The 27583-nt window shown below is 45.5% G+C and overlaps 1 protein-coding gene across 1 annotated transcript in view; it reads left to right on the plus strand.

The window, feature by feature from the left end:
• LOC308282662 (RNA binding protein fox-1 homolog 3-like) overlaps positions 1 to 27583 on the plus strand; it is a gene marked incomplete at its 3' end in the record, with an annotated part of 388814 nt that overhangs the window by 348879 nt on the left and 12352 nt on the right. Inside the window, exons 5-9 of the mRNA XM_080723051.1 lie at positions 4196 to 4249; positions 12359 to 12451; positions 13523 to 13583; positions 14198 to 14251; positions 14802 to 14811. Of these exons, the coding sequence (XP_080579177.1) occupies positions 4196 to 4249; positions 12359 to 12451; positions 13523 to 13583; positions 14198 to 14251; positions 14802 to 14811 (272 nt within the window). The remainder of the gene's footprint in view (positions 1 to 4195; positions 4250 to 12358; positions 12452 to 13522; positions 13584 to 14197; positions 14252 to 14801; positions 14812 to 27583) is intronic.

The raw sequence follows: 27583 nt of genomic DNA on the forward strand, positions 1-27583 counted from the left end.
TTTGACTGAAGTAAAATATGTTAGTACTTTTCCACCTCTCTCTCTCTCTCTCTCTCTCTCTCTCTCATACGCACACACACACACACACACACACACACACACACACACACACACACACACACACACACACACACACACACACACACACACACATGGTCGGCACATACCGCATCAGTCTGCTGTCCACTGCTGACGGTGTGTGTAAACCACTCATATGGCGACAGATGTTCACTGGTGATACGTTGGTGCATTGCACTGATACTGTATTTACTGAGAGAGTATGCGTCATGGCAACACAGCCACAACTCAGTGAAACACTGCTGTCTGTCTGTCTGTCTTGTAACATGTCATTAGGTCGAACACCCTTTGGATCGACCACCAAACTCTAACCCAAACCCTAATCCTAACCTCTGTAAAACACTAACCCTAAACCTAACCTCAGTAACCGTGACGCGGGTGATAATCTAACCTACCGAAGCTCGCGGGTGATTATCTAACCTGCCGAAGCTCGCGGGTGATTATCTAACCTACCGACGCTGTTCGACCCAACGGGGGCAGACATCGTCTGTCTGTGCAACTATAAATAAATAAACTAGTAAGACGCCTCAGAGCGACATGTGACCTCGCGAAGTCGCGCCAATTTTTAGCCATCTGGCCAGTGATGTATATCGGACCAGTTACCCATATTTGGAGACCCCTGCATGATAGTCAACAATGTGATGTCAGAACCTGCCCATATATGGGCATTACCAGATATGCACTTAATATTGATGACATCGGGACAGGGATCTCCATATATGAGCATAAAACGGACAAGGACATATTTAATTTGCAAGTGTGACTTGTGATGACATCAGCGATCTCCATATATGGGCATAAAAGGGACATCAAGCCAGAGCATGATGTCAGAGCAGCAAATCAATAGAAACACAGACAAACCCATAGAACCACAGTTTCAGTACAGACAGACCGATACATGGACAAGATGTGTTGGTTTTCATAGTAAACTTAATAAGTTATCTTCTCTTTTATTTCCTCCGCTGAATTGGGGATACATATTAAAACTTAATTTGGACAACATTTCTAATGTGTTAAGAGAATGATCACACCTAGACATACAGGCGTTCCCATCCTGATGGTATGCGAGAACGATGCGGTAGAGACTGTATATATGGTTGTAAAATGCTTGTAATGCTTGTGTTTTGCTCGTTTCTACAAGGCTCCCATGAGTCACTACTACGGCGAGTCTGTGCAGCTATGCAGCAATTTGGCTCCCGGCCCCCCCTCCCCCAGTGAGGCTTTTACCGTATTTCAGTGCTGTTTCATTTGTTTTATTCTGCTAATGGTGAGGCCTGTCCTCCCGGTGGCATCACTGTTAACAATTCAAACTAAGTCTCGTTAACCTCCAGAGACAGTGCAGTGTGAATCTATGTGCTTTAATAACACTCCACCTATTACAACACCGCTATGCCGGGAAAAAAGAAAAAGAAATAATACACTCGAAAGCGTCTTCTTCTTCGAGTCCGTAGCAATCTCAGATGTCGTTTTGCCAATATAGGGCACAGGCCACAGCTGATGGGGTGGGCTCTGCCAGGTCCTCTGGACGGCACTGGGGGGCATCGGCATATTTCAGTAGATGGGACATTGTCTGCACTGATCCACAGCTGCATGTGTCTTCTGTAGTATAGTTCCAGACTTTCATCAGAGCTTTGCACCTCCCCTGTTCCACACGCAGTCTGTTTAGTGACTTCCAGGTGATCCATAGAGCCAAGGTCGTGGCCACTAGCGAGGCGTTGGGTTGGTGTAATTCCTTGGTTCAACCAGTCAAGAGCTCGTATGTCATGGCTTTGACATTCCTCTTCCCAGATGTTGGCCCTTATTGCTACTTGTTTGGTTGTCTGGAGGGGCAGGAAGCTGGCTCTGAAGAAAAAGTATAATTATCGTAATTTGTTTTCGATGTTCTGTGCTTCAATATTAATCATATCTGTGATAGTGTGACGTATACAAATTCAGAGTGAGCCTGAGGCTTAACTTATTCCGGTCATTTCAATGCATTGTGGTCTGATTGCGACCGTAGGTCGCATTTACTACCAAAACCTCCACCGGCTGTGAGTCCGTCCGTCAGTCAGTCTGTCTGTCTGTCACACCTCACACGTCACACTTTTGCCCTGCTCATATCTTTGCAACCGTTGCCCCCATCCATGCCAAATTTTGCACACACACTCCTTACCTGCCAAACTACAACCTCCAAGGACCCCCGGAGCTCCCAGGTGTAAAAAATTACCCAATGTGCAAAAATGACCAAATGACCACCGCAACGGGGCTGCTCACGGGGAACTCCGGGGGACCACCGACTCCTGGTGCTCCAGAACGGATGCAAAAGTGGTGACGCCCCCAGTGGAGGACCCCCTCCACTGCAGCTCACATAAAATGCCGTAACTCGGCCTAAGAGCGTCCGGGAGAGCCGGGGCCGGTACCTATTCGTCCGCCAAGGCAACGCGGAGACCCCACCCCTCATTTCTCACATGGCCCTCTTCTAGCGCCACCATGAGGCCGATTCTTGCAAAACACATTTTTGGACACTGCTCCTACAATTTTTGCCCTAAAATCACGCAAATCGGTACACAGTATGTCTACACTCATTTCATCAACTTGGATCTGTCCCATATTGCGCCACCTTCAGGCCGATTTTTTAAACACAGTTTTGGCCACTGCTCCTACAATTTTTGCCCTAAAATCACGCAAATCGCTACACAGTATGTCTACACTCATCCCATCAACATGAATCTGTCCCATATAGCGCCACCTTCAGGCCGATTTTTAAAAACACATTTTTGGACACTGCTCCTACAGATTTTGCCCTAAAATCACGAAAATCACTACACAGTATGTCTACACTCATGTCATCAACATGGATCAGGAAGATTTTGGAAAAACAATTTTTTGCCCTATTTGTGGAGATAAGCGACCAACGGTCGCTTATCTCCTGATTAGGGAGTCTTACTGGTACTTTAACTTGTAGATCAGTTTATTTTGGCACGTGACACTGTCACACTGCAGAGTTCATATCAATAAGTTATTCATTTTTATTTGTTATGTTTGTTAAAGAAGGTGATAAACAGCTCTACAGTCTGGTGGTAATTGGTACAGATAGTGTTTGTTCAGCAACAGGGGTCTCCCCACCTCTCCAGCTCTGTAGACAACAGAGAACGCACAGTGGTGGAAAAAGTACTCAAATGCATTGGTATCAAAATGTACTTAAAGTACTAAAAGCAGAAAGTACTCAATATGAAGAATGTCCCATTTCACTTGTGTAATCTTTTGAAAATAGCAGCTCACAATGCGTCACATTGCAACGCATTGTGAGCTTGTAGATCGGCTATGAGAGAGAGAGAGAGAGAGAGAGAGAGAGAGAGAGAGAGAGAGAGAGAGAGAGAGAGAGAGAGAGAGAGAGAGAGAGAGAGACATTGACATTCCACCTGTGTGTGTGTGTGTGTGTGTGCGTGCGTGCGTGCGTGCGTGCGTGTGTGTGCGCGCGCGCGTGCGTGCGTGCGTGCGTGCGTGCGTGCGTGCGTGCGTGCGTGTGTGCGTGCGTGCATGCATGTATGCGTGCATATGTGTGTGCGTGAGCGCACGTGTGTGTTTGCGCGTGTGCATTTGAGGAGGTCACGTTCCCCCGCCAAGGCATGTGATCTATTTTCTTACACTATATCTTTGAATAGGAAATTGCAAAGCGATAAAAGCAGTTGTTACGATCCCCCCTCCCCACACACACACACACACACACACACACACACACACACACACACACACACACACACACACACACACACACACACACACACACACACACATCCCCCACTTTTTAACAGGCTGCGAGTGCATGGGAAAGTGTATTTGCCAAAGCTAACAAATGCAAATAAGAACCGCCGTTTTCTCCCTTGCAAAACCTAACATTTCCATATCGCCTTAATGGCTCTCTCCTCGGGAAGTCCCTCGTTGCCTCTTGTGAAATCGCTACCCTGGTTAAAGGCAATCTAACTTTTATCTCCTCCTCTCTGCTCCCTCCTCTCCCTCTCTCTCTCTCTTTCTCTCTCTCTCTCTCTCTCTCTCTCTCTCTCTCTCTCTCCCTATGCCCCCCCCCCCCCCCCCCTCCCCTTTGTTCTCTTTTCTCTTTTTTGTCTCCTCTCCGCAGCAATTTGGGAAGATTTTAGATGTGGAGATTATCTTTAATGAACGAGGATCCAAGGTAAGCGAACGAGAACCGGCAGCTGTTTTCATTAGCGTGTAACTGTGTGTTTCCTAATGACGGCATTAGCCCTCTTATACCAGGGGACACGGGAGAGGGGGAGAGAGAGAGAGAGAGAGGGAGAGAGAGATAGAGGGAGGGGGGAGAGGAGAAAGTCTAGATGTGCTCTGGTGTGGCTCCGAGGACCATTCTCTGAATAGTCCGGGCGTTTCGGGCAATATTTTGATGGAATCGTGCACTTTATGATAAAAGCATGACATTTGGCACACAGTTAGAACATGCCATAACATTTGTGCCTATAGGGACATCGCAGATTTGTCTTGGGGAAACTTGGTCAAATTGACTTTAAAATACAGTAAAATAATACAAAAAATGTATATGCTTTAAGTACCATGTCAGTTGGTCAAACTAGGATTTTTTTGTGATTCTGAATCCAATGCAAGCATTTGTTTTGCACCAAAAACACATTCCTTGGGCTAAAAACGGCACAAAACTATGGTTGAGTGATGAGTCTTCTTGACTTTTCACAGTTTTGTCGGGTGTTTTTCGGAAAGGAAGGTTTACATTTATTGTTTGTATTATTTTACTGTAAAGTCAATGAGAGCCCAACTTTGATTGGCTCCCAAAGGTTTCCCAAGACAATTCTGCGATGTCCCTACAGCCAAAAATGTTCCATATGGTATGTTCTAACTGTGTGCCAAATGTCTTGCTTTTATCGTAAAGTGCATGATTTTTGCGCGAAACGCTCCAACTAGAAGCCTTGGTCCTGGAGTCCTCTCGGTCTCTGCGCTCAACAGCGAAATGCTCAGTTAATTGAACTCCGAGACAGGGGTCATCGACACAGTCTCACTCCCAAGAAGGCATATGTTGACGTTTGGTCACAACCCAGCGATGGCACTCAATGCCATAGCAGGCCACAATGCACCAGACCACACGCCACTGCCCACAAAAACCTGTAATTATTCAGAGCATTTCCATACTAGTTTGGTAATTTTTCCGATGACTATTGGTTGAGAATTATTAACTTTCAAAATGTCAATATCCCTGCAAGGCCCGAATTAATTTCTACTGGCCAAAACAATTTGAAAACAATCAGATGGTGTTGTAGGAGTCCTTATCACAGGAAAATGTAATGTTAAAAACATTATAATGTTTTTGTAAGGTTTTACAGCCATACATCATAAATCATAAATCATGCTCCAATTTGCATTTTGGGGATATTTCTCACAATAATAACACATGTACATGTTCTAGACATTCTAATGATCATGAAAAACAATATTACAGGCATTTTACTTTACTTTTTGTGAGGAATAGCTTCAGTTAAAAAGTGAGATGTTGTTCGTCCAGACGCTGGAATTTCAACTTCTCTGGGAAGTGTGAATGTCAGCCTCTGTGGGGCATATTTATATGCAAATATCGTGGCCAATGGCATTGTAATACTAAACAATAGGATTTAATGATGATGTTAATGTGAAAAAAGAACAGGAAAACTAATTATAACATTTTTAAAAAAATGATTTAAAAAACGTTGCCAAAAAGCAACGCTGGGCCTTGCAGGGATATATGCCTTCTTGGGAGTGAGACATTTGTACGAGTGGACAGGGATTATATTCCAATGCCAGGACCCCCGTGCACATGTTTTGAGGGCTTCCGTGAGCAAATTGGAGCAACGGAGAATTTTCTATGGTTTTTCAAAGGAAAATCTCTCCGAAAATGTGGCAGGGAAGGACATAAGTCAAAAGTCAAAAGGCAACGTTGGTCAATGAGCTCATAACGTGTGCAGGTACTTCTCTGTTTTCTGTTGTGAAAGAAAGAAAATGACCGAAGCGGAGCTGTGTGTTTTAGGCTTCGTTTGGGTCCATTTTTTACGCTCTCCGAGTTACGTTTGAGTCCGAGCAAATCATCCATGAGTACACGACAAATGCACATTATCAAAAAAATTAAGTAAACAAAGACGAATGTATTTCTCAGATATTTCTCTGTTTTCTGTCGTGAACTGCGATGAAAAAAAAAAGAAAGGTGGGCCCAAACAGAGCTGCAAAGCTCCGCTTCGGGTACACTTTTCACTCTTTTAAAGTTACATCGGAGTCCGATCAAACCGTCTATGAATATACACGACAAAATGTATCAAAGAAAAATTAAAGGAAATCAAGAGGCAAGCATATTCTTTTGACTGTACCGCACCGCCCTCAGAAGTTACCCATGCATAAGTTAACGCCAAGGATTTGATGATGATGATGTTGTTGTTGTTGAGCCGCTACTGTAACTCCAGCTGTGAATCATTAGCCCTGTCAATCAATAAGAGATTGAGCCATGTATTGCGTTGTCACCGCACCCCGCCACGGACCCCCCGGCGTTTCCTCCTCCACAGAAATCAGAAATGTGAAACCCGGGAAGGATTGGGTGTGTGGGACCCCCCGCGTCGAAGGAAGGAGAAGTCCAAACTTTGATTATAAGCCAAGAGAGAAAGAGAGAGAGAGAGGGAGAAAAATAAAAATACAAAACTAAACCTGCCCGAAACAACAGCTGGGGCGTTTGTTTGTTCTCTGCGGTATCGGTCTCCAAACCTGTTCTAAATCAGTGGTTCTCAAACTTTTTCATGTCAGGGACCCCCCAAAATTACATGTATTTGGACCCCCATCTCAAAATAATATGTTGTTCCAGGGACTCCACCTAGAAGCAGATATTTGAGTTACAAATATTTGCTTTAAAAAAAAGGATATATTCAAAGACTTGACACGATTTTTCAAAAATAGCAAATCTACAAGCTGGTAGCGTGGCACCGAGTGCCGCGCTGTGAGCTTGTATATCTGCTATTTTATTCCATAGTTGGCCTAAATGTCTTAACTGAACTCCGAGACAAAACTAAACTAAAACCTGGCCGTAACAACAGCAGCTGCGGCGGCACTTGTTTATGTTTACCGCGGTATCGGTCTCCAAACCACTTTTCCCCGTATCGAGAGAGAGACAGAGACAGAGAAAAAAACACAAGCCTTAGGTGGTGTGAACGCCAGCACCAGCGCTTGCCTCATACCCATCCAGCTGCTCATTTAATAGAGTGTACACCAAGCTCCAGAGACTTCCATTCATAAAGGGAGACAGCCTCCCATGGCTGGCCATCGAAGCATGAATGCTATTGACTCCCTATTCCTATACCTGGGAGTAATCTGAGGGAGGGGGGAGGGGAGGGGGGTCCTCGCTAAGGTATGGCGGGGAGCAGGGGCGTCACAAGGGGGGGGAAAAGTGGGACTGGGTTACTAAGGCCCAAGGTGGAGGAGGGGGCCTTAATTATTTTATACTTTAGCTATTGAAAAATAGCAGATCTACAAGCTCGCGGCACTCGGTGCCGCGCTGCGAGCTTGTCGTGAAAATATGTGCAAATCTTTGAATATGTATTTTTTTAAGCAGACATTCTGCTTCTGAGGGGGGGGGGGGGGGGGTCCCTGGTACGAAATATTTTGAGATGGGGTCCGTGGCAACAAATATATCATTTTGGGGGTCCTTCACATGAAAATATGTGCAAATCTTTAATATGTATTTTTTTAAGCGGACATTTGTAACTCATATTTTGCTTCTGAGGGGGGGGGGGGGGGGGGCAAATACATAATTTTGGGGGTCCTTCACATGAAAAGGTTTGAGCACCACTGACAGAAACATAGGTTTTTCTAAAAACGTAGTAGATAGCAGATCTGCTATCTTAGTAGATAGCAGATCTACAAGCTCACAGCTCACTGTGAGCTTGTATATCTGCTATTTTTCAATAGTTAAAGCACAAAATAATGCGTAATAATGCGTTCTCAGTCTAAATGGGTTAAAACCCCTTCCCCCTATGTGAAGAACATTCATGGGGGGGTCCGCAGTGAATCCTTGTGCCCCAGGGCCCAGAATTTGGTGTGACACCCCTGTCGCTAAGGTATAGCGGGGAGGGGAGGGGAGGGGAGAGGGTTGGCGCGGCCTGGAAGCGGGGTAACGCCAACACAACGTCGCGAGGCCCCCTCAGCCAGACAAGATTGAGCACCGGATAAGCCTGCCTCCTCCTCCGCCGTAACAAGCATTTATTGTTTGTGCCCTACAAAGCCATTACCCAAGATGCCTCACTCTCACTCTTCCTCCCGCGGTATCTCTCTCTCTCTCTCTCCTACGAGCGCGGCGCGGCGGCGGCTAGGGGCCCCCGAACGCCACCGCCGCCTATATAATGAAGCTACCAGGCCATTAATAAACAATCTATTTTCTATGAAGCTTTGGCAATTTGCATTCAATATGTTTGTCTCTCCCTTTGAAAAATGGTGGCTCCACTCTTCCCCTGTGTAAGCTAATTATTTGTGCATGATAAAAAAGAGAGAGAGAGAGAGAGAGAAAGAGAGAGAGAGAGAGAGAGAGAGAGAGAGAGAGAGAGAGAGAGAGAGAGAGAGAGAGAGAGAGAGAGATCGAGGGGCCAAGCATATAGTCGGGCGAAATGTCCAAAGGATTAATTTTGCCCTCAATTCCTTTTTTCTTTTTTTTACCCACCTCCCCCCGCATTCATTCCTTTATCTCTCTCTTTCCCCCAAGGACGGCTTTCCCGTGTTATTTATGCCAGGGAGCAGAGGTGTCAATTGGGGTATGGCAGCGGCCATACCTTGGCCACAAAAAAAAATTAATAATAATACTTCTTAAAATAAATCCATCATGCCTGTTGCTAAGGTATGGCAACATGACTGGTGTAAGACAGTGGTTCTCAATCTTTTCAGGCCACGACCCCTAAAATAATCACATTTTAACTGGGGACCCCCCCCCCCCCACCCCCCACCCCACCCTGACGAGCACTAAGAGTCGAGGCTTTACATTTTGTATAACATGGTTCTATTTTGAAAATAGCAGATCTACATACTCACAACGCCTCACGTTGCGTTGCGAGGCATTGTGAGCATGTAGATCATCTATTTACACAATTTCTGTCTCTAATATTTGGCAAGTTGACCAATATTTAATTTGTCATTTTTGGAGGTGTTAAAAAATGCTCAAATTGTCACTTTAGAAATGTGCAGATACCCGCTATACACTTAAACTGTATGTTGGTTTGTTGAGTGAGAAAACAATGTTGCACATTAAATGAATCATCCGGGGAACCCTCAAAATAATGTGGGGACCCCCCTGGGTGGTCCCGACTCACAGGTTGAGAACAACTGGTGTAAGACATGTAAGTCATGTTGCCATACCTTAGCTTTTTGCTGAACCGACGCCACTGGCCAGGAGTATTAGGCCGGGCGTGGGGATCGTGGTGTGTGCGTACGAGACCCTCGCCATCTCTCACATGCAGGGGCGTCACACCAAATTCTAGGCCCTGGGTACAAGGATTCACTGCGGGCCCCCCATGAATGTTAACTATTGAAAAATAGCAGATATACAAGCTCACAGCGCGGCACCGAGTACCGCGCTGCGAGCTTGTAGATCTGCTATTTTTGAAAAATCGTGAAAATGGTGTTTTTTTTATTTTGATGCTCAAACTTTTTCATGTGAAGGACCCCCCATCTCAAAATATGTAGTCCCAGAAGCAAAATTTGAGTTACAAATGTTCGCTTAAAAAATACATATATTCAAAGATTTGCGCACATTTTCACGACTTTTCAAAAATGGCAGATCTACAAGCTCGCAGCGCGGCACTCGGTGCCGCGCTGTGAGCTTGTATATCTGCTATTTTTCAATAGCTAAAGTATAAAATAATTAAGGCCCCTCCACCACCTTGGGCCCTAGTAACTCAGGCCCACTTTCCTACCCCTTGTGACGCCCCTGTGTGTGCGTACGAGACCCTCGTCCATCTCTCACATGTATTACATCCTCCAGCAATTATCAGGCAGCGCCGGTCACGCTCCCCTCTCTCCCCTCTCTCTCTGCCTCCTATAAATCGTGGTTGTCGGGTGGAAACCTTGTCCAAAACCCTTCGTTTTGTATTCATCATTAAAAAATAAAAAATAAAACACGATTTAAAATAGAGTGAAAATCTCCCGGTGTCTTTTTGTGAGGGTAGATATACCCTCACAAAAACATGCAGTAATATCCTGGTCTCTATATACTGCCGGGGGCGCCTGATGGAGGGGAAAGGAATTGGTTGGAATAACGTGTTCCTTGCACGACACGCGCTACCACGTCCAATCGGGGAACTCCCACCCCGTCAGGTGAAAAGAAGCAGCCTGCTCACTCCTCATGCACTGAAGGAAGCACGAGCTCAGATTGTGGGTTTGTGTGACAGTCTCGTATGATGAAGCAGGGCTTTACGAAAATAATAAAAAAAACGCACACATTTCAAACTTGGAGATACGAGGTTTCTGCCCGACAGTGATGATATACTTATGCACCTGCGTGTGTGTATGTGCGTTTACATTTCTTTCTAAAAACATTTCTTTTTGCCTGTCGGGCAGAAACCTCTTATCTCCATTATTATTTATTCTTTTTTTATGTTTCCCGTAAACGAAAGTCCCCACCTGATCGTACTACGGCATCACAGGAAAGCATCAAAAAGGAACAGATGAAGAGTGACAGTTCTGGACCATGCAGGCCTGTCAGGTTTCCACCCGACAGATTATAATGCGTGCACAGATAGAAAAAATCTACAAGCTCGCAATGTTTGGGGACTGGGACGCGTGGTGAGCGTATAGATTTTCAACAGTATAGTTCAACCCCCAAAATGACTTTATTTAATCCCCTATCGATTACTCAAACCACGGAGACTTGAGAGCAATAATATATGTTTTATATTTGTCTCATTCCTATAAGACAAACATTTGGTTATAGTAAATTTACCCCCATCGATTCCGGATGGAGACCCAAACGCATTTGGCATCCCCCCTCCCCCCATTTCCGTGTTTTGCACATCATATTTAAATGGATCTGTAAACCAAACATGGGACTTGGTTTGGCCCGGCCTATCTTTAGCTTATAGGTCCACTCCTCGCCCACCACACATAACTCATGTCGGTGACAAACCGCCTCAGGAGAGGCGGGGGCGAGAGGGGGTTGTAGGGTATGTGTTGAGGGAGGGGGAGGGGGGGGCGGGGGGGATAAGGACAGGAAATATTCGGTTTGGAGGCTTTAAAGAACAGATTCCGTGTCCAATTCCGCATCCCGAGATTTCCACACCTCCGCCCTCCCCTCTTTCTTTTCCCTCCTTTTTTTTCCTTTTTCCTTTTTTTTCCCCACAGGAAAGTCAGTGGTGCATGCCGTATCGGCCGCGACAACACCAATCATTCCTGTATTACGGGTTCGCTTCGTCCAACAAAAAAAAAATGGATCAAAGGCTCAGTGCAATTTCGCCACAGTGTAAATTCTCCGCTCACCGGCGCGACTAGTTATCTAATGAGTAAATTAATCTTGATTTTCTCTCTCTCTCTCTCTGTCTCTCTCTCTCCCACCGTGCGTGTGCATGTGTGTATGTCTACGTTCCACACACACCTTCTCAAAAGCACAAGAAAGAGAGAGAGACAGCTTTTTGTATTTATTTTTATTTTTATTTTGGTCGGTGCCGGGGTATATACTGTACAGTACAGCCATGCTGGGGGAGCCGGGTTGTTGTGGGGATAATTATCGCGGCTAACTGCGGCGTCGTTGCTCGTGCGTGCGGCGTCGGCCACCATTCAGTTGTGCGTGCCTCGCGTTACGGGGCTGTTTAATTGGGTAAAGCAAGGCAGGTCTGTTAGTAGTTGTTGTGGCGTCATCGGGGAGGGTCATGTCATCGTTATCTTCCTCTCTCTCTCCAGCGTTTGGGTTCTTCTGGGCGTTCCTTTCCTCCCGCCGAGCCCAGACACACCACTAACTGCCTCTAATTAATCGGGCTGCTCACAACTCTTACTCTGCCAAACCCTTGTTGTTGTTGCTGCTATGGTGCTGCTCTTCACATCTCTACTGTCGTTTCTCTCTCTCTCTCTTCTCTCTCTCTCTCTCTCTCTCTCTCTCTCTCTCTCTCTCTCTCTCTCTCTCCAATTCCCTTTTACTCTGTTCCCCCGACGTGTTTACTTCCTCTTTGTGTGTCTGTCCTTATTTGACCCTCTCTCTCTGCTTCCTTCCTTCCTTCCTTCCTTCCTTGTTTCCTTCCTTCCTTCCTTGTGTCCTGTCTGTCCGTCCGTCCGTCAGGGCTTTGGGTTTGTAACTTTCGAAACGAGCACAGACGCCGATCGCGCACGGGAGAAACTAAATGGTACAATCGTAGAGGGACGCAAGATCGAGGTGCTTCCCCCATCTATCTTTCTAAGCCTGCTTCTTCTTATGTCCTCTCTGCCTGCTGCCCGCCGAGACATACTGCCCCCTCACACACTCACGCACACACGCATGCACGCGTGCACACACGCACACACTCTCTCTCTCACACACGCACGCACGCACACACGCACGCATAGACGCACAACACGTACGCCTTCTCACCTTTCATAACCCAAGAGAGCATGTGTGTGTGTGTGTGTGCGCATGTGTTAGTGTGCAGGTATGTGTCCATGCTCGCAGGAATGTGTGAGTGAGTGAGTGAGTGAGTGAGTGAGTGAGTGAGTGAGTGTATCTTTATTTCACGTGTACGTGTGTGCGTGTGTGTGAGTGAGTGTGCGCGCATGCTTGCATGGTATGGGTGCATGTCTACATAACGGTGCATCTAACATCTACTCAGCAACGCATGCTGGACTGCATGTGTGTGGGGTTTTGCGCGCGGCGGTGCTTGACCCGTCGCTGCTCGGACTGCGGAGAATGAAAGTACCGTTTTCTGTCATGCAACCCCACCCACACCCAGTGGTGGCAAGTAACTGAATACATTTTACTCAAGTACTAGCCAGTACTTGTGTACAGTTTTGAGGCACCATTACTTTACTCGAGTATTTAAAACTCAAGTAAATCTACAAAGTAACTAGTTACCAATGGATGGTGGTGGTGTTTTTTTTTTCTTTCTATTTCTTTTTTCCATATCCACAGGTAATTGGTTGCATGACGTTCTTATTTTTACAGTGATTGAAATGAAACAATGAATACATTCGCATGAGGGTTTTGATTCAAGGCCTTTGTCTCATCGAAGTCTCTAGATGGCTGAGCAAGGTTGTTTTGTATTTATGTATTTAATTATAATGTTTTTTTTTTGAATAATCTGTCTTTTTGTTTTTGGTAAGAAATGCATTTGCTCGTTTGTTTTGTTTGTTTTGTTTGTTTTGTTTGTTTTTATTTCTCACCAGTCGATCTGTTTTCCGGTTCCCGCTCCATTGATCTGCTCATCGTGCACGTTGTCTGTGTTTTAACTTAACGAGCATTCTGTCCGTCAAGGTGAACAACGCAACGGCGCGGGTCATGACAAACAAGAAGGTGGCCAACCCTTACACGAACGGTGAGTCCCCTAAACTGCAGTGGTTCCCAACCTGTGGGTATTATTTTGGGGGTCCCCAGATGATTAACTTAATGTGCAACATTGTTTTCTCACTCAACAGTAAACAAAGTCTATAGAGGGTGCATGATCATTAAATCTGTGTGTATGATGCCAAACAAGGAAAATCACAAAAGGATTCATACTGTGTGTACTGTAAATTTGGGTGGGACCCATATGGTATAGGAGATGGACCCCCTTTTGAATATTTTTTTTAACTTCGGAAACCAAATCTACACAAACTTATCAGTGTTATTTTAACTTTGAGAGCGTACAAGTGGAACTGAATGGAGACCCATATACGGGTCCTTTTGGTTCCTAACTATCAATGATTTTGACCGATATCAGGGACCCCCCTCAAGGACCCCCAGGGGTGTTAATATAGATCGGCTGTTTTCCATTGAACTAATTTTTTTATGCGTATTATTAACTCATTTTGCATGGGGACCCCCTGGAACATCCCCAGCACAAACCGATGGGGGGAGAACCAATGTCATTAAGTCTCTCTCTCTCTCTCTCTCTCTCTCTCTCTCTCTCTCTCTCTCTCTCTCTCTCTGTCTCTCTGGCGCCCCCCTCAGGCTGGAAGCTGAATCCAGTAGTGGGAGCTGTCTATGGTCCTGAACTCTATGCTGGTAAGGACACCACACACACATTCATTCTTCATCATATGGCGGTGTCACACACCGGCAACGGCAGATCTACCAGCTCACAATGTGTAGCGGTGTGTTGTGTAAACCAGTGGTTCACTGCGACCCCCCAACATAATCATATGTTAACTGGGGACCCCCAACCATGACGAGCACTAAGAGTTGAGGCATTTTGTATGACACGTTCTATGCAGCAGCAGGTCTACATGCTCACAGCGCCTTGCGTAGATCGTCTGGGGACCCCCCAGAATAACTTGGGTACCCCTCTGGGGGTCTCGACCCACAGGTTGAGAACCACTGGTGTAAATGACATCTATAGTCTGATGGGAACCGTTGTCTTGTCCGTCTAATCAGTCGAGGTGTAACCGAGAGTCAACGACAGCCTCACTGAGCAAAGGAGTAGTTCACCCCCAAAATGACATTTTTTCTGTTGATTACTCACGCCGTGGAGACTTGAGTTCAATAATAGTTTTGTTTTTTGTCGCATTACTAAGACAATCATATGATTACAATACGTTTGCGTATCTGCGTATAGCCATCCGCTGGTAAAAAGCAAATTTCCTCTCCTAGTGACAAGAAAATACTCCCTTTCCTTCATGCGACATGCACTACACACACACACACACACACACACACACACACACACACACACACACACACACACACACACACACACACACACACACACACACACCAACACAGAGCCACCGATCCGATTCTGACCCGCTGGCTTTTTACAACACCTCACCCAACCTTATTCCACCCCTCCCTCCCTCCCTCCCTGCCTGCCTCCCTCTCTCTCTGCACCCTCCCCCACTCTCTCTCTCTCCCTCCCTCCCTCCCTCCCTCCCTCCCGTACCATAAAGTCAGAGTGAATGGGGGAATGTAACACGGTGTGTCCCAGATAAGCAGTGGATGATCCAAAGGCTTTTGCAAGTGGCTGAGAGGGAGGCTGAGCCGCATTGTTGGTGCGCCGCGCGTGCTCAGGGGAGGATGAGGGTATATATAAATATATATCGTCACTGTCCGGCAGAAACCTCGCATCTCCCACTTTCAAGTGTGTATGTTTGCTTTTGTCATTATTCACCCTTTGTTCCGCTCCTCTTCACACCCATTGGTTGCTGTGTCTTGGTGGAACAAAAGTCCTTTCTCTCCATCCAATACCATTGAAATTCAGTTGCTTCTTATTGTTATTTTGTGTATTCAATTCACATTTTAAACTTGGTTTCAGTAAAAAAAAAAGGAGCCTCTCAGGTGCAGTATAGTGACTGGGCATGTTTCTAAATGTTTTTATTTCTCCAAAAATGATGTTTTAGCAAGTTCAACATAAAAAAGGCGGAACCAGAGTGGGACAAGGCAGAAAGAGCCTGCTGGTTGGTCAGTCAGGGACCAATCAGAAGGCAGACAAAGGGTGAATTAAAGCCCTACTTCATCATACAAAAGTTTCTCTCAAAAGTAGTGAAAATAGCCGATCTACAAGCACACAACGCAAACGAACGCTTTTGGACGTACAAGGTTTTCACCTGACAACGACAATATTGTTTTCTCACTCATATATATATATATATATATATATATATATATATGATTTCAAGTGCAGGCGCCCCTGCAAACCGTTATCAGATTGTGGAGGCTGCTGCCCCTGGATGGATTTGCCAAGTGTGCCAGATTGACTTTTACAGAGCTAACCGAATAAGGGGAGATTGAGTGAGAGATATTGTTGGCACCTTATACCCCGTCGAAAAGGAGAGGGGCCCTCCATTCCTTCTGGTGTGCTCGGTAATGGAAGATACGAGAACCGATGCTTTCTCTCTCTCTCCCTCTCTCTCTCTCTCCCCCTCCCTCCCTCCCTCCCCCCTCTCTCTACCTCCGACATGCCGGGGCTTTATTGCTGTATGTTATATGAACCCTTTGCATTTTAATGAGGGGGAAATGGTACTATTTCATTTGGAAGAAGTGCTGAGCACATCGCGCCACTTTAACGGCTTTTCCTTTCTTGCTCATTAGACTAAAATCTGTTCATTTCCCGGACAGCTTTATGGCCAACCTCTAAATAACTGTCCATGACAGAAAGCAGTCATCTATCATTTTTATTCCGTTCCCCCCACCCCACCCTCCCACCCATCAACCCCTGAACCCCCTCTCCCCCCCTTCTCCCTAGACAACTCCCTTGGCTTGCAACATCCTCCCCTAGACATCATCACGCACAATAGAGTGTGTTTGCGTCTCTCTGTATTTCTTTTGGAAAATTATCGTATTATGTAGTATGTATTAGCGTTGTATGATTATTGTTTCGTGGAGTCACAGTGTCGCTAGAAAGCAGTGCAAAACATGCAGATATATGAGCTTAAGTATTCAATTAGTATTAATAACCACTTAAAACCTAGATGGTTAAGCAGGGTTGAATCTATATTATTTCTTTAAAGATATGTTTTGGGCTTTTATGCCTTTATCTATATGACAGTAGACTGACAGGAAATGGGGAGAGAGATGGGGAGTGACACGCAGCAAAGGTATTCGGGATCGGGAATCGAACATGCGAAACACTGTCAGGCTACACTGAGCCTATGCAACTGGACCGGTAGGCCAGCGAGCACCCTGTAATATGTTCATTTCTGCGAAATAATAGTTTTGACAGCAAATTTGGATGCAGTCTTAGACTTTTGAATAACACACATTTAGTTTTAGTCTTCTGAAAATGTTTAGTCTTAGTCTTAATCTTAGGACTAGTCTTTTAGTCTTAGTCTTCTTAATGCAATGTTCATTTTGTAAAGATTTAGTCTTAGTCTTTAGAATAACACACAATTTAGTCTTTAAGTCTTAGTCTTTAGTCAACAAAATATACAGTGGCACACGTGTTTGTAATACTATACTTGTGAAGACATGAAGCTGTTAGGACGGCATTGAACCTAAGTGCTCTATTTTCATCCATGCATTACCTCTTATCCTTATAAACTCTTTAGCCAGTTTTAAAAATATTTCTAATAGCTGATCTACAACTCAACGTGTCGATACGCATCGGCTATTTGAAGTGTTTTAAAATGTTTTTCGAATAGTAAAACAAAAAAGGCAAGGAAGTTTAGGGATAAGTGGTAAGGCATGGATGAGAATAAAGCTTTATATGCCTATGCCTGACCTTAACTACTGCCTGAATATGTTGGTAATTGTTGTAACCACAGGACAATACCATTTCTATATTTCATATTCTACTATTCTTGTGGTTCTCACAAAGTATAGTAAGGCGCGCGCACACACACACGCACGCACGCACGCACACACACACACACACACACACACACACACACACACACACACACACACACACACACACACACACACACACACACACACACACACACACTCACAAACTTGCGCACACGCATGAATGCACGCACACACAAACTACACATTCCATTATACAGTACAAGTGTGTGCAAAACCGGTACACACACACACACGCACACACACACACACACACACACACACACACACACACACACACACACACACACACACACACACGTGCACGCTTTCCCAAATCATGTCATAAATCAGCCAGAGTGTGGTCCACCACTCCAGGCGGGGGAAGCAGGAGGGCCCGGGTGATTTATTGGCTGCTAATTTCTCAAGTCGTCTCGAAACGCCGGCGCTCCAAGTTCGCCAAGTCTAAGCGACAACATATGCTTGCCAGCCTGAGAAGGAGATGGGTTGCATAAATGAGAGATACATTGTTTTGGAAAAAAGTGTGTGTGTGTGTGTGTGTGTGTGTGTGTGTGTGGGGGGGGGTGCTTATAACCATTTTAGGCCCGAACGCGAATCTGCGTCACTTTAGATTTGAACCACTTTAACCATTATTTTATGCTTTAACTATTGAATAATAGCAGATATACAAGCTCACAGCGCGGCACTCGCTTGTAAATTTGTGCAAGTCTTCGAATGTTATTGACCTGATTCTATGTCTGCTAAATCCTTCTTCTAAATCAAACTCTTTCATGTCAAGGACCCCCAAAAGTACATGATTTTTGCCGTGGACCCCCGATCTCAATATATGTTGTTCCAGGGACGCCACCAGAAGCAGATATTTGAGTTACAAATGTTCGCTTTTAAAAATATATAATCAAATACTTGATTATAATAATGAATTAGGATTTTTCAAAAATAGCAGATCTACAAGCTCGCATCTGTTATTTTTCAATAGTTAAAGCATAAAATAGTGGTTAAAATCTACACAGATTCATAAAATAATTCTGGGCCTACATGGCTTAATGCGGAGCCTGTAAAAAAAACTAAAAAACTAAAAAGAATCTGCAGAGTCCTTAAAACAGGAGGGGAAAAACCAAGACAAAAAAAACACCTACAACAGGTGACCTATGAATAAACACAAACAGGGGGGGGCACCTGGGGGTCCTTGGTTCAGGTATCCTGGAATCTGCCCTATAGCTATACTGTTAATACCCATTTGGGTCAGGGGGTGCAGAGGGGCTGGGGGTGGTTGCGAGGAGTGAAAAGTCGGGGCGACGACGACGTCGAGGCGATTAATCACTGTTTATCAGTTCTCATTTCTGCGCGGGAGATCAGTGAAATTGGGAGCCATAAATCGCCCGGGGGGGGGGGGGGACGCAGGTGACAGCGCACTCCGTCTCCATTCGTCCCAGGTGCTACAGGTTTATTGTCCTCAAAACCCATTCAGGAGAATGACGGATGAGGGGGGGTGGGAGGGTGCTACAGACCCCAACCTAACAAAACCCTACCCCCCCCCCCCTTTCTCCCCCCCCCACTCTCTAACCTTCTTGTTGGGGGTGTAAGACCGGGGCTACTCCCATGCTTGGGGATATGGGTGAAGGAGTGCAGTGTTGGGGTTGTGTGGTGGTCGTCGTGATGGATGGCGAGGGGGGCATACAGGGTGGTGGTCCTCCACCTGTCCAGTTCTGGATCAGGGCGTCTCTCTTTGGGAAGGTTGGATGTGTTCGCGGCCCGCCTGTCTGACCCATAGAGGTAATATTACTAGTAAGACGCCTCAGGGCGTCATGCGTCCTTGCCAATTCTTGGCCATCTGCAGTGATGTATATCGGACCAGTTACCCCATCTATGGAGACCCCTGGTACCCATACATGGAGATCCTTGTACTGATGGTGCCTCCCTTTTATGTCCATACATGGAGATCCCTGTCTGAACCAGCCACACATATATGGGCTGTCTTCCTCCATATATGGGCTATCCCATATGAAGTCCTGTTAGCAAGCAGGAGAAGACGACAGCTAGCCCCATGGCTTCCACTAAGTAACAAGAAATCTTGTGAAATAAAATGTCGCCAACCAATCATTAAGGGCAATGATAGGCCTACATGGAAGAAGAAGAAGAAGAAGAAGAAGAAGAAGAAGAAGAAGAAGAAGAAGAAGATATGGGCTTAATATTGATGACATCAGGGATCTCCATATATTGGCATAAATGGGATTCTGTTATAATGGTTCCCATGACATCACAACATACAATCCCTCTTATGCCCATACATGGAGATCCCTTTCTGAACCAGCCACACAGATATGGGCCATGCCTTGGCCCTCTGGCCAGTGATGTTTATCAATGACATCAGGGATCTTCATGGGCATAAAAGGGATTCTGGGGAATAGCCATATTATATGGACTTTTACATAGGTGATGTCACCTGTGATGTCACCTGTGATGTCACAGTGATGTGTCAGGGGAACACAGTGTCGGTCGTGACCTTCAGACAGACAGACAGATACACGGACAAGATGTGCCGGTTTTTCATAGTAAACTTGCGACTTGCAATAAATAGAGGGCGGCCACATTCTACCGTGGTTCTGGGGATTTGGTCCGACCACTCGACAAGTTGGTCGGACAATGTGGGCCCTGTGCGTTTTCAGAGCATCTTTCAAAAATGTGTTATGTTATAGTAATTACATTATCGTTACAGTTCTCAAGTGTTATGACCCCAAGGATTTAGGATGTTGCCCACCTGCGACATCCCCACGCCCCTAGTGGGCCTCTGACCATCCGTTTTGGGGGAATCGCTGGTTGTAGAACAGCGGTTCCCAACCGTTTTAGCCTGTGACCCAAAAGAGATATTAGACATTTGCCCGGGACCCAAACTAATGAAAACAGCACATCTACAGGCTTGTAGATCAGCTATTTTCAGCTATACTTCTTTGATATTTGTTTTCTAATTTATGGAATTACTTTCATTTATTCACAAAATTACTTTTTAATTACTTCATCATTGCAATCTTTCTTGCATCCTGAAAATGTTTGCTTTTTAGCTAATGTTTTTTTTTGTAAAAAAAAAAGAAGAAATTAATGACAAAATATAGGAAACAAAAACATTAAAGGAACCCTAAAAATGTGTGTGGGAGGGGGTTTTCTGCAAAAAGCATCGGTGCCAGCGGCCTCCAGAAGCCCCTGCCTGCAACCCAAAACCTCCCCCTGGAAGGGGCACTGGGGGGCACCGGGGGGGACGTGGACGGGGGGCGTCTCATGCACTTTCAGTGGAACAGGAGGGCAAGCGAGGTGATTATGTTTCCCGGGAAAAGAAAAAGGGGGGGTCAGCGGAAAACATGGCAGTTACACTACTGTGATATACGTGCAGGGTGTTTGGCACGGCCCCTACCGAACCGTACACGCCTAGCCCTGTTCCCGCCACAGCCTTAGACTCTGCACAGCATTACTGCAGTTGCCTTTTTGCAGAAGGCGGCGGCGTCCCTTTTCCGGGGTCAGTTTTTCATATAGCTTAATTTGATTTGCTCGGTAGCGGATTTGAACCGGAAGCACGTTATCAAATCTCTAGCTTTCAGCACCATGGATAGAGATACTAGTTCAGCGCCATGGACAGAGACACTAGTTCTAGTGTAGCTGCCTACGGGAGAGTGTTTTCTGCTGGTGTTTCAGTCCCAGTGTATCAAAGGGTGCGTTCGGAAATGCGCACCGGTTCTGGTTAGGGTTAGTTTGAGGCATAGTTTTACTGAGGTTAGGGTTAGGGTTGGGTTTAGGCATAGTTTTACTGAGGTTAGGGTTAGGATTAGGGTTGGGTTTAGGCACTCACTACACTGAGCACACACCTGGTGCGCATTTCCGAACGCACCCTCTGATACACTCGGACTGAAACACCAGCAGAAAACACTCTCCCAGCTGCCTGCAGGGCTTTCAGCACCATGGACAGAGACACTAGTTCAGCACCATGGACAGAGACATCAGTTCAGCACCATGGACAGAGACACTAGTTCAGCACCATGGACAGAGACACTACTTCCAGTGAAGAGCTGCCTACAGGACATTCAGGACCATGGATAGAGACATTAGTTATAGTGTAGCTGTCTGCTGTGGATTCAGCACCATGGATAGAGGCACTAGTTCTATAGTGTAACTAACTGCATACAGGGCTCTCAGCACCATGGATAGAGGCACTAGTTGTAGCTGTCCCATACACCATGGGTCTTCAACAGGGGGTCCTCAGAGTTACAACAGGGGGTCCTCCAAATCTTTGGGTGAAAGAACGTTTTTTTTTTTCTCCTTTTTTATATTAACCACTTGAACCCTAGTGTCCATATTCTGAGAACTGTAGCCAAACATAGCAGATCTGCAAGCTCACGTTAGATTGTCTATTTTTAGCAAAGAGCTTTGGTGTAGAAGGGAAGCGCAGGTTCATTCTCCATTGAGATTTTTTTTTCTCTCTCAAGGACTGGTTTGAAAACCTGCCAGCTGTGTAAATGACAGAAAAGAAAGGCTAATTGCCGTCTTAATACATGTCGACAGCTCCTCTCATTGTGTGGAGAGCATGTTAAGGGGGGGATAATTAAAGCTCCCAGACTCTTGATTAGATTAAGCTGTTTTGGGTCCCGAGTGCCCTGGATTAAGTGCTCGTTGCCCCGGCGTTATTTTGAGCAGGAAGTATTAGAGCGATCAACCTTATGTGGGGAAAGAAAGCGGGGCCTTTTCTTTATGGGGGCGCCCCCCGGTTACGACCCCATCATCATCGGCACTAAGGCTGGATTGCCTCGGGGTCCAGCCAGGTATACTGAGACCCCTCTATGGGTTGACACATGTGACATATGAGGTACCGCGCGACCCCGCCACCCGCCGCCATATAACTCTCTCTCTCTCTCTCTCTCTCTCTCTCTCTCTCTCTCTCTCTCTCTCTCTCTCTCTCCGGGCGTCTCCTTCTGGATCGAGACACTTGAGGCCATGGTGTAAAGCAACTAAGTTGTACATTTACTCAAGTGCTGTAGTACTTGAGTACTTTAACTTCTGCACAATTACATCTGAGGCAAATACTTTAACTTTGGTTACTATAGCTACTTTGCAGATGTTGTATTAGTACATACATTACCCACTTCAGCCCCTATATACAGTTGTTTCCTGTTGAGATTGGCACATTTCCTGGGGCAACCTGCCCAGATCAGGTCACACAGGTCTTTACACTTTAAGACATAATAAGACATAATAAGACAGAATAAAGCCATAATAAGAAATAATGTGTTGGTAATTAGAGCTAATATATTTTATTAGACAGAAACAAAGACAGAATAGTAGAAAGAGCGAATACATTCTCTGGAACCGTCACCTGCCACGGAACTGCAGCGGCAGACACTGCCGCACGACCGCTAGTTCGACCAGCAGTCGCACTGCATCGCCGGTGATAGGACCAGCAGTCCCGCCAGTAGAACCGGCGGCCGCCGCACGGACCGGCAGGTCCCGTAGCGGTAAACTGCCCGTCCGTGCGGTGGTGGCTGAGACAGAATAGCAGAAAGCGAATACATTATCTGGCACTGGCATCGCTGGTAACTGCCGCGGCAGCCACCACCGCACGGACAGGCAGTTTACCGCTACGGGACCTGCCGGTCCAACAGGAAACAATGGTACATTTCGGCCATTTGAATCTGACGTGTTGCGAGCTTGTAGATCTGCTATTTTCAAAATATTTCTTTCCATTTTATCCATTTGAAAAGTTGTGAAATGAGTCATTCCCCATGATGAGTGCTTTCCACTTTTGGTTCTTTAAGTGCATTTTGAAACCAATTCCTTTGTGCTTTTACTCAAGTATACATTTCTAATTCCGGACTTTTGCTTTGTGATTTCTACATTGCAGTGTTGCTACTTTTACTCAAGAGAGAAATGTGATTACTTTTTTTCCCCCACCACTGGTGAGATCCCGTCGCACAGCAGTCGAGCACCGCCGCGGCACCGGGGTGCCACGCCGCCGCGTTGCACCCCGGCTCACCAGAGTGTGACAGCGCCTTTTGATTTATGGCTTATTATTGAAGCAGTGTAGCCTATCGCCAACTCATTATGAGTTTACGTTCACATACATCACCACACGCATATTGCATACAAATTTCTTTCACACAAAAGGTTGGGGGGGGGGGGGGGGGGGGGGGGGGGGGGGGGGGCTGAGAGCGGTGGGGTTTTACTGTGGGCTACAATAGGAAATACAACCAATGAATTGTTGACTATGTTATATATTTTTTTGTTTAGCCTTTGCCCTTTACCAAAGTAGCCTTATGCACACTGTGACCAAGATTAGTGTGATCACTTCACTATTACAAGTTCTTTCCTCAACAGACTATTCCTCTACCTTGCCTGGATAGTAAAGCCCTTTGCACACAGGCGCGTTTAACCGCACGGATAAAACGGACAATATAATTTTTTGAAAAGAAAACAATGATTCTCTATGACCTCATGCACACCGGCTCCGAATTAGCCGTGCGACGAGTGGCTGCCGCCGTGCGTTTTTTTCTCGATCGAAATCAGTTCGATTCGTGCGTCTTGTCGCATGCGGTAAAAAACTCATCACTCCTTTTATGACTCCTTTTTGGATCCGCAGCGCAGATTCCGCACAGCCTTGCACACCAAATCCAATGCGTTTTATTCATGCCGCAAACGAAAAAAAACGCAACTGTCCTGTGTGCAAAGGGCTTAAGACAGGTCCAAGGCCTCAATACAATATATCAATGTATCACCTTTGGGCTCTTATTTGAGAGTAGACCTGAGTTCTTTAGTTCTTCAGTTGTCGGGCCGCTTTAGTAAGACAGGCTTATCGAGATCGCCTCTCTACAAGGACGATACAGAGTATAAGTTTCTCCTGATACTTATATCTTATTACACAGCACAGAACCTCTCGTGCTATAGAGTTGGTTAGTGGTCGAAGGTTACACGATTTAGTAATCTTGGTATAATCCAAACATTATTACAACACAATAACAACAGGTTTGCTGGTCGTAATCTCTCTTTTATATGACTTATGATGTCACTCTTCAGTGTGACATCATATTTCCCAATTAGGTAGTTTCCTTGGTAACACACACTGTTAAAAAAAAATTGTAATCTGCAATTACTTGAGTGAATACATTTTTATTTGAACTTATTTGAATGATCCAGTAAACCGGAAGACAAGAACTTTTATGTTTGGTTGTGCTCGGGTGTTGCGCTCTGAAAATAGCAGAAGTACAAGCTCACAACGCGTCAAGTGTACCAAGTGTAAACCCTGCAATGGCCTCCGCCCAGCCTGTAGTCAGTGCATCCCTATTGTATGGCAGGTCTGCAGCAAAGTGAGCAAACAAACTGCCCGAATATAGCTGGTAGATCGTTATACCTAGCCAAATGAGACACAGAGTTTGAAAGTGTGCGTGCGTGCACGCATACATGTGTGTGTGCGCAGGGGCGTCACAAGGGGTAGGAAAGTGGGACTGAGTTACTGGGGCCCAAGGTGGAGGGGCCCTAATAACTTTATCTATTGAAAAATAGCAGATATACAAGCTCACGGCACTCGGTGCCGCGCTGTAAGCTTGTAGATCTGCTATTTTTGAAAAGTTGTGAAACTCTTTGAATGTATGTATTTTTTAAGCGAACATTTCTAACAAAAATTTAGCTTCTGGGGGTCCCTGGAACTAAATATTTTGAGATCGGGGTCCGTGGCCAAATACATATCATCTTGGGGGTCCTTGACATAGGTTTCTTGCACACATTTTCACGATTTTTCTAAACTAGCAGATATACAAGCTTGCAGCGCGGCACTCTGTGCCGCGCTGTGAGCTTGTATATCTGCTATTTTTCAACAGTTAACATTCATGGGAGTGAATCCTTGTACCCAGGGCCCAGAATTTGGTGTGACGCCCCTGTGTGCGCGTGCAGGCATGTTTCTAATGGAGCGTGGTGTTAATGGCAGAAGACATTAAACCTGGGATTCTCTGTGTTTTTTTTATAAGCACCACTAATCAGTCTATCTGTCAGCTTTATAGCGGCAGCCAGGGGCCGGGGTGTGCAGAGTTCATTAGGAAAAAAAAGTCGCGCCACTCCTGGGGGTTAACGTCTGTAAGGTCCCATTCCACTACATACCTCTGTCACCTGGAAAAACCCCTCTCACACACACACACACACACACACACACACACACACACACACACACACACACACACACACACACACACACACACACACACACACACACACACGGGATCGCATGCATGTGACCACGCGTGAGTTTCCATGCATCTTCAAAGCAGGGCTTATACATTCTAACTGCCAAAAAAACATTTAGATACAAGTCACAGTCTTGCCAATCAGACTGTTCGTTGCCTTCCACGACTTTCAAAAATGCTTCCGTCATATACGGTCTGGAGCAGGGATGTGCAGAGAATGTTATAGAGGCAGGGGCTGACATTTCTACAAAGGGGCTTTCGGTGAAAATATCGAAAATAGCAGACCTGTTGCGCCGCGACACGTTGTGAGCTTGGAGGTTGGCTAATCTTGGTACTTGATACCCTAAACTAAGCATGTTCAAGTAAATACTGGAGGTATGGCGTAAAGGCATGGATTTCTACACAGAGAGGGGAATTCTTTTTACATAAGATGCTGCATTCAAGTTCAGGGGAGTTTGGACTTCAGATATGGCATGGAAAGAGGACATTTGGATTTCTTTCACCATATAGTGAAAACTGCATTTGTGGTCTGGAGAGAGCACTTTTTACAGACGGATAAAAGGGCAGCTATAGGGGCTCATGCCCTCTTTGATGTCTATCTGTGTGCATGTGCCTGCATGCAGGGTTGTAAGGGTTACTTTTAAAAAGGAATCCCCTACAGTTACATTACTTGCAAAGAAAATGTAGTCAGTAACATAATCTGATTATCACAATTTAAAAAGTAACTACTAGTTACTTTCAGTTAATTTTGGATTACTTTTTAGCAAAATTCTCTTTAATTAAATAAAATATGTTTTACCATTGATAACTAGACAAGAATATTGAGCCTATGAAATTAGGAAAAGGACAACAGAATTTTACTTAAGCGAAATGACAGTACTTTACGCTGATTCGACTTGATTATTTTATTGTTTGGCGTTATAACTTATTTGTAAAATTGATGAGGGCAAGGGGAGAATGTAATCCAGCATGTAACCCCCATCATTCAGATCCGTTACTGTAATCCAGATTACACATTTTAAAATGTAACCTGAGACTTTACAAATTACCTGTTTTTTGTAATCTGATTACGTAATCCCGTTACATGTAATCCGTTACTTAACAACCCTGCCTGCATGGTCTGGAGCAACGGAAGCTCTGAAAACGATTTTGTCTTTACAGTCGCGCAGATTTCTACACAAAATAGCAGGAGAGAGGGGTGCATGGGCACCCCTCTCTCCTCACCATAGACCAGGGGTTCCCAAACTTTTTTGGCTTGGGGCACCCCTATAAATATTTTTTTTTCATCCGATGCACCCCAACATTATAGTCCTAATTTTCACTCCCAGCACCTTATATTTATAGCATATTTTAGCGATTATGTTGTGAGGAAAACAAGATAATAGCCATTGTGGTTAGAACTGACTGAAAATAACTTTGTACAAGTTTAAAATTATACTAAATATATTTTTAAATGTCCAAAAATACATTTCAAATATTGTCAAATTATCTTGCGGCACCCCTGGACTACCGTCGCGGCAAACCTCTGCCAAAGACCCGTATTCTAGCCACACACTGACTGGTCTGATGGAGCGTCTCTCCCTCCCCGTCCTCTAATCTGTGACTGCGGACGTCCGGGCAGCGTGGCCAACAAACGAACGACGCCGGGCCCTCCCGGCGCCTCACCTCTCCTCCTCTCTCTCTCTCCCCCGCCCCCAGTCCTCCCATTAAGCTGCGGGCAGAGGACAGATGTAGTGGCACGCGCGTATTGGCCAAAGGTGCTCCCAGATGGGACGCGTGTGACACGGGGAGGGGGGGAGGGGGGATGGGGAGGGGGGAGTGGGGTCACGCTGTGGATCGTGGGCCGGGTTGTCCAGCCCATCTGCTCCAATCAAACCCCCCCCCC

This window comes from Nannobrachium achirus (assembly GCF_963921795.1).
Source record: "Nannobrachium achirus genome assembly, chromosome: 4".
NCBI lineage: Eukaryota > Metazoa > Chordata > Actinopteri > Myctophiformes > Myctophidae > Nannobrachium > Nannobrachium achirus.